The sequence below is a fragment of the Dendropsophus ebraccatus genome, chromosome 15 (assembly GCF_027789765.1).
Source record: "Dendropsophus ebraccatus isolate aDenEbr1 chromosome 15, aDenEbr1.pat, whole genome shotgun sequence".
In the NCBI taxonomy this organism is placed as follows: Eukaryota; Metazoa; Chordata; class Amphibia; order Anura; family Hylidae; genus Dendropsophus; species Dendropsophus ebraccatus.
Genome location: NC_091468.1, coordinates 30,444,087 through 30,456,359, shown reverse-complemented (window position 1 = coordinate 30,456,359; position 12,273 = coordinate 30,444,087). Strand labels below are relative to the sequence as shown.

Here is a 12,273-nt window from a genome sequence, read left to right as displayed (position 1 = left end):
CAGATCACATATCTCAGGAACTGTGGGAAGAGGCACCGATCGGGATGTGATAATATGCGTCTTTTAAATCTGTAGATGCCCATCGATCACATCTATCGAAATGAGTGGGGTTGTTGATCAACTCCATTTGGAACCTGCAGTATTTGCCAAATTTGTTGACTTGTTTCAGGTTTATTATTAGCCTGTAGGGCCATTGGGCTTCTGAATAAGAAAAACATTTGACAAATGACCCTTCCCTAGTTCCTTCAATGGGACAGGGGTTACTACATTTGACTCTATCAGCTCCTTTACACTGTTTTATAAGCTCCATCTGAAGGAATTTTGAGGACTGATTAGGAATATTATTATTATTTTTTTTTTTTTTTTTGTGGTGGTGGTTGTGGGGGGGGGGGGGGGCGCAAAAACTATTCTGTAGTCCTGCTGGATTACGTTTAGGACACTCATTTTGCATTATGGAGTTTCAAGTCTCTGCCCAACCAGAATACCGTCACCGTTAGTCCTGGAAGGTTGTGGGGTTATAAAAAAATATTTGTTGGTCTATTTATCATTGCCCCAGTAGCCAGAATCCTGCTCCACACTGGCGAGGGGCAAATACCCTGAAACTGCAGTCTGTGGATGGATGCCTAGCCTTGGTAACCCTTGTCTTATGTCGTTATACTCGCAACAGAGTTAGACTTTGACTCACAGGGGCCACCCTGGTGTTTCCCTATTTAGGTCCTAAAGCTCGCAACAGAGTGAGGACCTGAGGGACTACGTATCAGGGTGGTTTGGTGCAAAAACTGGAGAGCTGCAGGTTCCCCATCTCTGCCCAAACATATTAACCGCTAGCACTGGCTATTCACTTGCGCCAAATACACATACATACATATATATATATATATATATATATATATACACACACATACATACACACTCACACACACACAGTGGTACCTTGGTTTAAGAGTAACTTGGATTAAAAGGGAACTCCAGGTAGAGGGGGGTAAATGAAACTTCTGCAGAAGCAAATACCATTACATACCTATCTTCACCCCCAATTTTCCTGTAGATGGCATAGGGGGATTAAATCGTCTGGAAACCATGGTCAACACAACCAGCAAACGCCCATACACCTTCAATAAACTGAGGCAGCAAAAATGATGTGGTAGGCTCCCATCCCTTCCACTACCTTCCAGCCTACAGCTATATCAACAAAACCTTACAGAATTTCTCAGACAAAGACTGGTCAGACCACTTCTTAAACCCAAACACCACCATGCAGACAAGCAGATTACCAAATACTACTGGTGGCTGACCTCTAAATACGCCTACAAAAGTGTACAGTCGGGCATTTCATACTGGACTTCAGTGGTACCCAACGTCACAGTAGACGACATTATAAAAGCCCTCCAAGCTGCAAACAAATACCTCCCTTCAGCATTTCACCAGGAGATGTCATACAAAATAGCTCATAGACCTTATAAATCCCCACACAGAGGCTCGCTTATAGGCAATACCACGGATCATACCTGTCCCAAGTGTGGTGCCCCTCACGCCGACCTCCTTCACTGCCTGTGGTCCTGGCAACATATGCAAACATCCTGGAACCAGATCAAAACCTTCCTCTCCACTCATCTCAACCTTCCGTGCACCCTCCATACGACTAGCGTGGGATAAGAAGATGCTGTTCGCAAATCCATTTTACACTGCTGGATATCAACTGCTTTGCCCACCATGCAACTCTTGGTGAAAATTGTATACCTTCCGTATGGACTGTATAGAATCCTCCCTTCTTAAAGGGAACCAATCAGCTCAAAAACGCATATCCAGCTTTTGAAATGTGCTGTTAGACCGCACACTTGCCACACGTTTTCATAGTCTCCTTGCCTCCCTCGTGTAAGTCGCCAGGAGACCGTGACTACCTGCTAGCCGCACAACGCCCGGCTGACTACCTGAGGTAATCTGTATACAGGGCGCCAGTTTTATAAAGTTACTTTGCGGCTTACATGGGGACTTTTCCCACACCTGGGAAAGATTCATCCCTATTCTTCCCCTTCATATCAGGAACATATTGAAACAATATTTTCATACTACTACCTGGTACTTGGAGCAGAAAGTAGCTGGGGTAGACCCATCATATATAAACACCGCTAACTTCTGATCTGTTATGTTCCCATGACGTAAATCTCTCCTCCCCTCCCTTTCCACCGGGTGCCCAGATCTCTCCCCACCCCTCTTTTGTTCAGGTATTGGGGGGGGGGGGCGGTTCTGTATTGTGTTTCTGTACTTCCTGGTTGATCAGTTCAATGCTTTCCCTCAGCTGTTCATTACAGTCCCCCACCCTGCCCTTATCCCACCCAAATCTGTTGCAGAACATCTAGGCTGTGTTCACATATTGTAGTTTCATTGTGTTACTGATTTATTTGCAGTACTTCATTTCATTTCATTGTAGTCCCACCACCCCCACAGCACACAGTTACTACTGTTACAGTTACTAATGCCAATATTGGAATAAAGTAAAGAACTTTTTTAATTTAATATATTATTTTCTCTTAATCTCCAAGCACATATAATGATCAAGCATCTTTTATCTTTGAGGTTGAGCCCCACAGTAAGAACTTTATCCGATATTGTTACATGGGATATATTGTTTATGCCTTGTTTCTTGTACAGGTGGGATTGGCAGTGCTGGCTCTGATCCTCTGTGCCGTTTAGAATCATTTAATTGTGTTACTGCATCATTTTTGTAAATACGCTGCAGTACTGCAATGAGGCTCCAACATGTGTGAACATAACCCTAATTTCACTGCAGACTTTTGCACAACCTGCAAAGTTGCAGCAGCTGCTTCCTGCTGGTCAGAGATGGTGAATCATGGAGGATGGGGGATCCAGTCAAGCCTCCAGTGACATCATGCCCTGCCCCCTGTCTGCATCATCAGCCTGCGCTCAGCAAACACACACAATGTGAGACAGAGGCATGGAATTTTTGTCTCCGAAGGTGGGAGAGCAGTGGGAGCAGGAGACAATGTGGATTGGCACAGAGGCCATTTTCTTCACTTCCTGGATTTCAATCAGCTACTAGTATGGCAGAACCGTACAGCTATGGTTATACATTATATAGACACATATAAAAATTTTTAATGTACTTTTATGTGGTTTTCCCCTTTTGCATTAAGAGCTCACAGTTCTTTTTAAATTGTAATTTGGTTTAAAAGGGTAGTGCGGAGGTAAACAATTATTCACAGAATAACACACATTACAAAGTTATACAACTTTGTAATGTATGTTATGTCTGTGAATGGCCCCCTTCCCTGTGTCCCACCACCCCCACCTGTGTACCCGGAAGTGTGGTGCGCTATACATACCTGTCACGTGCCGACTCGTCTCCGATCTTCAGTCAGCGATGTCGCCTTCGGACGGCCGGGCCGCGTCATCGGCTGCTCAGCCGCGATTGGCTGAGCACAGTTATGCTCAGCCAATCGCGGCTGAGCAGTCGATGACGCCGCAGAGGGCGGCCGGCAATCAGGGCGGACGGAGGGATTCGGCCGAAGACGACATCGCTGACTGAAGATCGGAGACGAGTTGGCACGTGACAGGTATGTATAGCGCACAAACACTTCCGGGTACACGGGGAAGGGGGCCATTCACAGACATAACATACATTACAAAGTCGTATAACTTTGTAATGTGTGTTATTCTGTGAATAATTGTTTACCGCCGCACTACCCCTTTAAGAGCTCCCCGTACTGGGTGGGAGGGGCAGTGGGAGAAGGACATGGCCTGCCCAGGGTGGTCTACAACACTGTACTCTGACCCAGGAAGTATCCCTCACCTTCCAAATCATAGCAGTGTTTCCCATCCTCTCCATTCCTGCTATAATGTGCCTGCACTCACACTCACATTCACAGTGCTGTATATAAAGTTTCTGTTTGTCCTCCTGTACAGCTCTGTGATTCTTACTTCCTGATTGGTCAATGCTGAACAACCCCCCCCCCCATATTGCTGTCATGTGACCAAACAGACCTCTGACAGCAGCCCAGCTTCTCTATTCTAGGCTATTGTACTACGCTACTGCATTGTGGGAATCTGCATCCCCATTTTGTATCTACAAACTGCTGCTGTTTTTTCAGGTTTATGCACTTACTATACATTATACTTCACATGTTGAAGGAGCCATTCTCCCAATATAATCAATGCTATTCATTATCAGAGTATGGCTGGCTTCACAAATTGCAGATGCAAATCGCTGCATTTTATTAAGCTAAATGTAATTCTGCGAGAGCCATACAATCTGAATATTAAAATAAAAGTAAATGTGAGTGTTTTATGTAAGACTAACACTTTTAAAGTATATACAATAATGCTACGTTTACACGGAATGATAATTTGCCTGATCGTACGATTAACGATGTCGGAGTGACGTTTTTTTCGATCAGCGTTTATATGGAACGATATATCGTACAGAAAATTCGTTTTGCGATCGCTTAAGCCTATCTCACACATTGGGTAAATCGGCGAATGACTGTTCACACGGAACAATCTGCAAATTTTTTGCGAACGATCCACGACGATTTGAGAAGTTGTTGAAAGATCAAAATGAACTATTTTTTTCCGCTCGTCGTTTGATCGTTCGCTGCGTTTACACGTACGATTATCGTTCGAATTCGATCGTTATCGGGCGAATTCGCACGATAATCGTTCCATGTAAACGCAGCATAAGTCTATGAATTCTTTTTAATAACGCTGTTGTGCTGTTGCCAACCAATGAAGAAAAAAAGTACTTTTTACCATTAAAGGTACAAACACAAACACCATATACGCAGCAGATCTGCAGTGTTCAGTTATTTAAATCTAATCTGCTGCGTATTTGTTGCGTATTTGCTGCGTTTCGCAGCAGTAAATACGCTGCGTATACTGTGTGTGTGTTTATACCCTAATGGGTCTCTGGTGCTGCATGGTTTTGCTGATGGCTTTGTAGTCCCCCACCTGACACCCTATCAAGGAACTTCAGCTGCCAGATTTTGAGTGGGAATCTTTGTCATACGATGAGCAGAATCACTACCTGGATGATTTACTAAGCAGCAAGCTGTGGACAAGGTCGTGTGTTCTGTCTCTTCTTTTGCTGGTGCTCTACTGAAGAGACTACTGCCTTTCCAAAGAGTTTTCTATGCTTTTTGTAATCTAACAAGTATCACGACAAAGGAGAAGTTAAACAACACTTACTTGACACACACGCACTACCCCACCTGACCCCCCCCCCACACACACACACACACACTACCCCACCTGACCCCCCCCATACACACACACTACCCCACCTGACCCCCCCCCCCATACACACACACTACCCCACCTGACCCCCCCCCATACACACACACTACCCCACCTGACCCCCCCCCATACACACACACACACTACCCCACCTGACCCCCCCCCCCATACACACACACTACCCCACCTGACCCCCCCCCCCATACACACACACTACCCCACCTGACCCCCCCCCCCATACACACACACTACCCCACCTGACCCCCCCCCCATACACACACACTACCGCACCTGACCCCCCCTCACATACACACACACACTACCCCACCTAACCCCCTCATACATACACACTACCCCAACTGACCCCCAAGCTCCTGCTCAACGTTGAGCACATCCGGGCACTATATAGTGAGGGCGGTAGGCGAGGCTGCTGCTAATATCATTGTGGTGCTGCCGGGCTGTGAGAGAGATGCAGCCATCAAAAGAGCAATATTTGGCTCACGAACCATAGGTTCATGACCCCTGATCTACAGCTTTTCTGAATGTGAATGGTCACAATTAGAGATGAGTAAACGCTGCTAGAATGTAAGTGACAGTCCTGTTCAACTCACCGGCCGGAGCATACATTACCTGTTCCATGCTCCGGCGGCTCCCAACGTCTGGACAGCCCGCTCAGCCAATCAGGGCAGCGCACTGATTGGCTGAGTGGGATGTCCAGCCGGAACCCATGAAGCAAGCCGAAGCGAGGAGCAGGTGATGTATGCTCCAGGCTGGCTGGGGGGGGGTTAATGGGGTTGTCACTTACATGCTCGCAGCGGGATGTGAATTTGCTGTGAATCCGTTATGTTTGACTCTAGCCTAAAGATATCCTCTTATGGAAACTAACCAGCAATGGATCCGCAGCGGATTTCGCTGCAAATTTGTAGTGTGAAATCTTCTGCAAATCCGTTACATGTGAAGCAGGTTCAGTTGTAATATCAGAGAGCAATTAACAAATGGATTTTAGCTGCAATGTGTGAACCCATGTCTTGTAAAGATGATAGTCACTCCCAACCTAGCTCCACTTTGATGACAAATATGCTCATTCTGCTAAACAAACATATAGCTGCAACAAATTGAGCACACATAGCCATTAGTTGTCTACGCTATGGTATATATCAGCATCTTGTTTTGCCCCAGACGTACATGGAAACCGCCATCTTTATTTGGGCTCTGTTTACACTGACAGCAGCCACATTGTGGTAATGGGAGTCCTCACACCATGGATCCTGATCTGACTCACAGGGAATACAGTGGGCTCTTTTGGTTTCCTGGTGCTCGGCCAATAACCATTGGCAGATATGGCAGTGCCAGCCTTCAGGAGCTATGGGCACACTATGCCCACTGATAACATGAAAGCATTTTCTGTATGAAATGAGCGGTGCCCACTACAAGACGATGAAAGAGGCTGCAGTTACATGAGGCAGCGGGAAGAAGACATGGAGGCTGCTAACAGATCGCCAGCACACACGAGCCAGGCTGACCAATCGCACACGCACACCTGCACCGCGGCAGCAGCGCAGCGGTCATCGCTCCTAACACTGTACACCGCCATAGCCCAGGCCCCGCCTCCATACCGTACGTCTCAGACATCGCTGTCTGCGACATGTTCCAATCACCAGTCGGGTTCTTTGTTGGCCGCTCGATTTGGTGCCAGCGGTGTCGATGCAAGGCCGGTAAGTATCAGGGGAGATCAGTGGGTCATAGACCTGCGCCGCTCCCCGCACACCAGTCCTCGCATTATTCCACCTCCTCCCAAGCTGATAGCAGGACGCATGCGTCCACGACCACCGCTCTCACGTCCGGCCTGGAGCCTCAGAGAGGAACCAAAACAATGCGCACGTGTTACCCACACCCGACGTCACGTGCTTTTGCGTCTAGTGTTGCGTCATGCCTAAGTTTGCTTGAATTTGGTTGTCACTGTGAGCCAGCGTCTCCTCTCTATGCCTGGCTTCTAGGCCAGACAACTATTAGGTCGAGTGCTGGAGTGGAATACTGGGGCTAAAGCATTGCTGAGGTATATATAGCTAAAACTTTGGCTGTCCAGGCATGATGGGAGTTGAAGTTTTGCAACAGCTGGAGAGCCAAGGTTCCCTACCAGGGCCGGGACAATGAGTTTTGGTGCCCTAGGCAGAGAAGGCAAATGGCGCCCCCCCCCCCCCCACACACACACACACACACACACACACAGGAGCATGCTGGGAGCTGTAGTTCTACCTCTATCACACAGGAGCATGCTGGGCAGGGGCTGGCTGGCAAATTTTAGCCCGGGGGGCAAGTACACAGCACTGGCCCATGAGTAGCAGGCTGGCAGCCCATCCTTAAAGGACCACTCTGGCCTCTTACCTCTTACCTATAACATCTTCGGTCCTTCCAGTCATTTGTGACCAAATATCCTACTGTGCCCTGTGAAAGGGTCAGAACTCACTTTCCTGTATAAGTCTATGGGGCGGCTTAGTGATGACACAGAACAGTCCCATAGACAGATGCTAGGAAAGCTGGGTGACCTCTATCATACTGAGTACAAGATGCTGGAAAGCTGGGTGACCTCCATCATACTGAGTATAAGATGCTGGGAAAGCTGGGTGACCTCCATGATACTGAGTATAAGATGCTGTGAAAGCTGGGTGACCTCCATTATACTGAGTATAGGATGGTGGGAAAGCTGGGTGACCTCTATCATACTGAGTATAAGATGGTGGGAAAGCTGGGTGACCTCCATGATACTGAGTATAAGATGCTGTGAAAGCTGGGTGACCTCCATTATACTGAGTATAGGATGGTGGGAAAGCTGGGTGACCTCTATCATACTGAGTATAAGATGCTGGAAAGCTGGGTGACCTCCATCATACTGATTATAAGATGCTGGGAAAGCTGGGTGACCTCCATGATACTAAGTATAAGATGCTGTGAAAGCTGGGTGACCTCCATTATACTGAGTATAGGATGGTGGGAAAGCTGGGTAACCTCCATCATACTGACTACAAGATACTGGGAAAGCTTTGTGACCTCCATCATATTTAGTATAAGATGCTGGGAAAGCTGGGTGACCTCCATCCTACTGAGTATAAGATGGTGGAAAAGCTGGTGACCCCCATAATACTGTGTACAAGATGCTGGAAAGCTGGGTGACCTCCATCATACTAAGTATAAGATGGTGGAAAAGCTGGTGACCCCCATAAAACTGTGTACAAGATGCTGGAAGGCTGGGTGACCTCCATCATACTGAGTATAAGATGGTGGGAAAGCTGGGTGACCTCTATCATACTGAGTATAAGATGGTGGGAAAGCTGGGTGACCTCCATCATACTGAGTATAAGATGGTGGGAAAGCTGGGTGACCTCCATCATACTGAGTATAAGATGGTGGGAAAGCTGGGTGACCTCCATGATACTGAGTATAAGATGGTGGGAAAGCTGGGTGACCTCCATCATACTGAGTATAAGATGGTGGGAAAGCTGGGTGACCTCCATTATACTGAGGATAAGATGGTGGGAAAGCTGGGTGACCTCCATTATACTGAGGATAAGATGGTGGGAAAGCTGGGTGACCTCCATTATACTGACTACAAATACAAGATGCTGGGAAAGCTGCCTGACCCTCATTATACTGACTACTACGCAAGATGCTGGGAAAGCTGGGGTTACTGTATTTTTACAATAGTTTATATCACTCGATGTACTTCTGTATATATGTCTCCTCTATGTACTCCTGTGTAGGTCTCCTCTTGTATATATGTATCATCTATATACTTCTGTATATACGTCTCCTCTATGTACTGCTGTATATATGTATCCTCTATGTCCTCCTGTATATATGCCTCCTCTATGTACTCCTGTATATATATGTATACTCTATGTACTCTTGTATATATATATGTATCCTCTATTTACTACTGTATATATGCCTCCCCCTGTATATATGTATCCTCTATGTACTGCTGTATATATGCCTCCCCCTGTATATATGTATCCTCTATGTACTGCTGTATACATGTATCCTCTATTTACTGCTGTATATATGTATCCACTATGTACTCCTGTATATATGTATCCTCTATGCCCTCCTGTATATATGTATCCTCTATGTAGCAGGGACACATGCAGGCAGGGGCATTTCAGGGATAAGCGAGGGGGGGGTAGCGGGACACATGGTGCCTCCATCTAGGTAGAGTGTAGTAGTGGAGGTATAGTGGATAATGGGTGTAGTAGTACAGGTAAAGATGAGGGGTGAGGTAGTACAGGTATAGATATGGGGGGTATTAGTAATACTGATGAGGGGGATTAGTAGTACAGGTATAGATGTGGGCTGTAGTAGTACAGGTAAAGATGAGGGGTGTAGTAGGAATAAAGGTATAGATGAGAGGTGACAGGGGCATACTGGGGGAAACTGGGGCAGCTGGGGATGACTGGGAGAGCTGGGGGTGTACGGGGCAAACTGGGGGGTGAGTGGGGCAGCTGGGGGTGACTGAGGGGGACTGGGGCAAACTGGGGTTGACTTAAGCGGGACTGGGGCAGTTGGAGTTGACTGAATGAGGACTAGGGCAGACTGGGGGTGACTGAAGGGGGACTGGGGCAGACTTGGGCGACTGAGGGGGGACTGGGCAGACTGTGGATGACTGAGAGGGACTGGGGCAGACTGGGGTGACTGAGGGGGACTGGGCAGACTGTGGATGACTGAGGGGGACTGGGGGTGACTCTAGGGGGACTGGGGCAGACTGGGGGTGACTCTAGAGGGATTGGGCAGCTGGGGGTGATTGGGGCAGGAGTGCACATATCCCTCCTCCTCTCACGCCGGCACACAGGTTCCCCTCCCGGCCACACGTGCAGGTCCCCGGTCTCTGAAGCAGGCCACAGGGACTGTAGAGGTGATAGCGTCACTGCCATTACTGGAGCTGTACAGCGGGATCGGGGGATGCAGATCCCGCTGTTCAGCTCCAGGACCCGAAGCAACGTTATCACCACTACAGTCCCTGCAGCCTCCTCCAGAGACCGGGGACCTGCACGTGTGGCCGGGAGGGGAGCAGGACATGATATGTATAGCTGGGGTAGGTCAGTCGCGGCTCTGTTAGGCGGACTGCCGACCGCCCTGCACCTCACCTCCGGCCCGACACTCCACGCACCGCCGCCCGCCATGCACCTCACCTCCGCGCCGCCTGCTTGACCTGCACCTCTTGCCCGGCCGCCAACCCGTCACTCTACGCTGCTCCACCTGCAATGATTTTTTGTGAAAATTGAATTTACGGTTTTAATCGAAATTGATTCTAACCTTCTGGGCAAATTAATTTGATTAATCGCCCAGCCCTAACTCCTCTGTATGTATGTATCCTCTATGCACCCCTGTATATATGTCTCCTCCTGTATATATGTATCCTCTGTATGTCTCCTCCTGTATATATGTCTCCTCCTGTATGTATGTATCCTCTATGTACCCCTGTATATATGTCTCCTCCTGTATATATGTATCCTTTGTATGTCTCCTCCTGTATATAAGTCTCCTCCTGTATATATGTATCCTCTATGTACCCCTGTATATATGTCTCCTCCTGTATATATGTATCCTCTGTATGTCTCCTCCTGTATATATGTATCCTCTATGTACCCCTGTATATATGTCTCCTCCTGTATATATGTATCCTCTGTATGTCTCCTCCTGTATATATGTCTCCTCCTGTATATATGTATTCTCTATGTACCCCTCTGTATGTCTCCTCCTGTATATATGTATCCTCTATGTACCCCTCTGTATGTCTCCTCCTGTATATACATATCCTATATGTACCCCTGTATATATGTCTCCTCCTGTATATATGTATCCTCTGTATGTCTCCTCCTGTATATATGTCTCCTCCTGTATATATGTATCCTCTATGTACCCCTGGTAAAGTCCAAGGTTGGAACAGCGGAACCTCCCAGGGATGCACAGTCTCCGTCAGGTGGGCCCACACCTGATACTCAATAGCGAAAAAGAAATGGTGTGGAGACAGCATCCATCCAGTGAAAAAATATTTTTTTTGTATATATGCTTCCTCCTGTATATATGTATGCTCTATATACTCCTCTGTATGTCTCCTCCTGTATATATGTATCCTCCTGTGTAGGTCTCCTGTATATATGTATCCTCCTGTGTAGGTCTCCTGTATATATGTATCCTCCTGTGTAGGTCTCCTGTGTATATGTATCCTCTATGTCAGGGAGGGGGAACCTTGGCTCTTCAGCTGTTGCAAAACTACAACTCCCATCATCCATGGACAGCCTATCGCTCTCCAGCTATGATGGGAGTTGTAGTTTTGCAGCAGCAGGAGGGCCTTGGTTCCCTCCCCCTGCCTTATGTCCTGCTGTGTAGATCTCCTCCTGTGTAGGTACCTTGCTTGCTGCAGACACCATCTTCTCTGTCTTCAGGCTCTTCTAGCCCAGTTGCAGAAGAACCAGCTGGGAGGAGAGAGCGGCCTCTGGTGGCCGGAGGAAGATACTGCCTACAGCAGTTTGCTTTTTACCATAAGCCTCTTAGGCTTATAGAAAGCATAGTGGCCATACAGGGGGCGGGGCTTACCGGTATGGGGGCGGGGCTTCGGCGGCCGCTTCCATCACAGTCCGGATCCACCACAGCCACAGGTAAATATGACTGAAGAGGGGCGGGGCTGTAAGCAGGGGAGGCACTGAGGACTCCGGCCAGCTGTCAGCAGCCATGCGGCCCTGACAACTGGGGGAAGACCGGCCCGGGGGGCATATGCCCCCCTGCCCCCCGGCCCAGCCCGCCCCTGATGCTGGGTGCTGTAGTTCTACCTTAGTCACACAGGAACATGCTGGGAGTTGTCCTACCTCAGCCACACAGGTCATGCTGGGAGTTGTTGTGCTACCTTAGTCATACAGGTCATGCTGGGAGTTGTTGTCCTACCTTAGTCATACAGGTCATGCTGGGAGTTGTTGTCCTACCTTAGTCATACAGGTCATGCTGGGAGTTGTTGTCCTACCTTAGTCATAC

At 47.9% G+C, this 12,273-nt stretch overlaps 1 protein-coding gene across 3 annotated transcripts in view; it reads right to left on the bottom strand.

Annotated features, from left to right (window-relative positions):
* The window catches only part of LOC138774572 (ras-related protein Rab-4A), a 149,982-nt gene extending 138,216 nt beyond the window's left edge, over nt 1-11,766 (bottom strand). Inside the window, exons 1-2 of one of the 3 annotated variants that reach the window (XM_069955580.1) lie at nt 11,655-11,766; nt 10,434-10,500 (exon numbers count right to left, since the gene is read on the bottom strand). In XM_069955580.1, coding sequence (XP_069811681.1) covers nt 10,434-10,500; nt 11,655-11,675 — 88 coding nt within the window. In that variant the 5' untranslated portion in view covers nt 11,676-11,766. Of the gene's footprint in view, nt 1-6,866; nt 7,116-10,433; nt 10,501-11,654 lie in introns of those variants that run through there. The other 2 variants (XM_069955577.1, XM_069955578.1) reach the window with 2 other exon arrangements.
* Nucleotides 11,767-12,273: the final 507 nt, after the last annotated feature.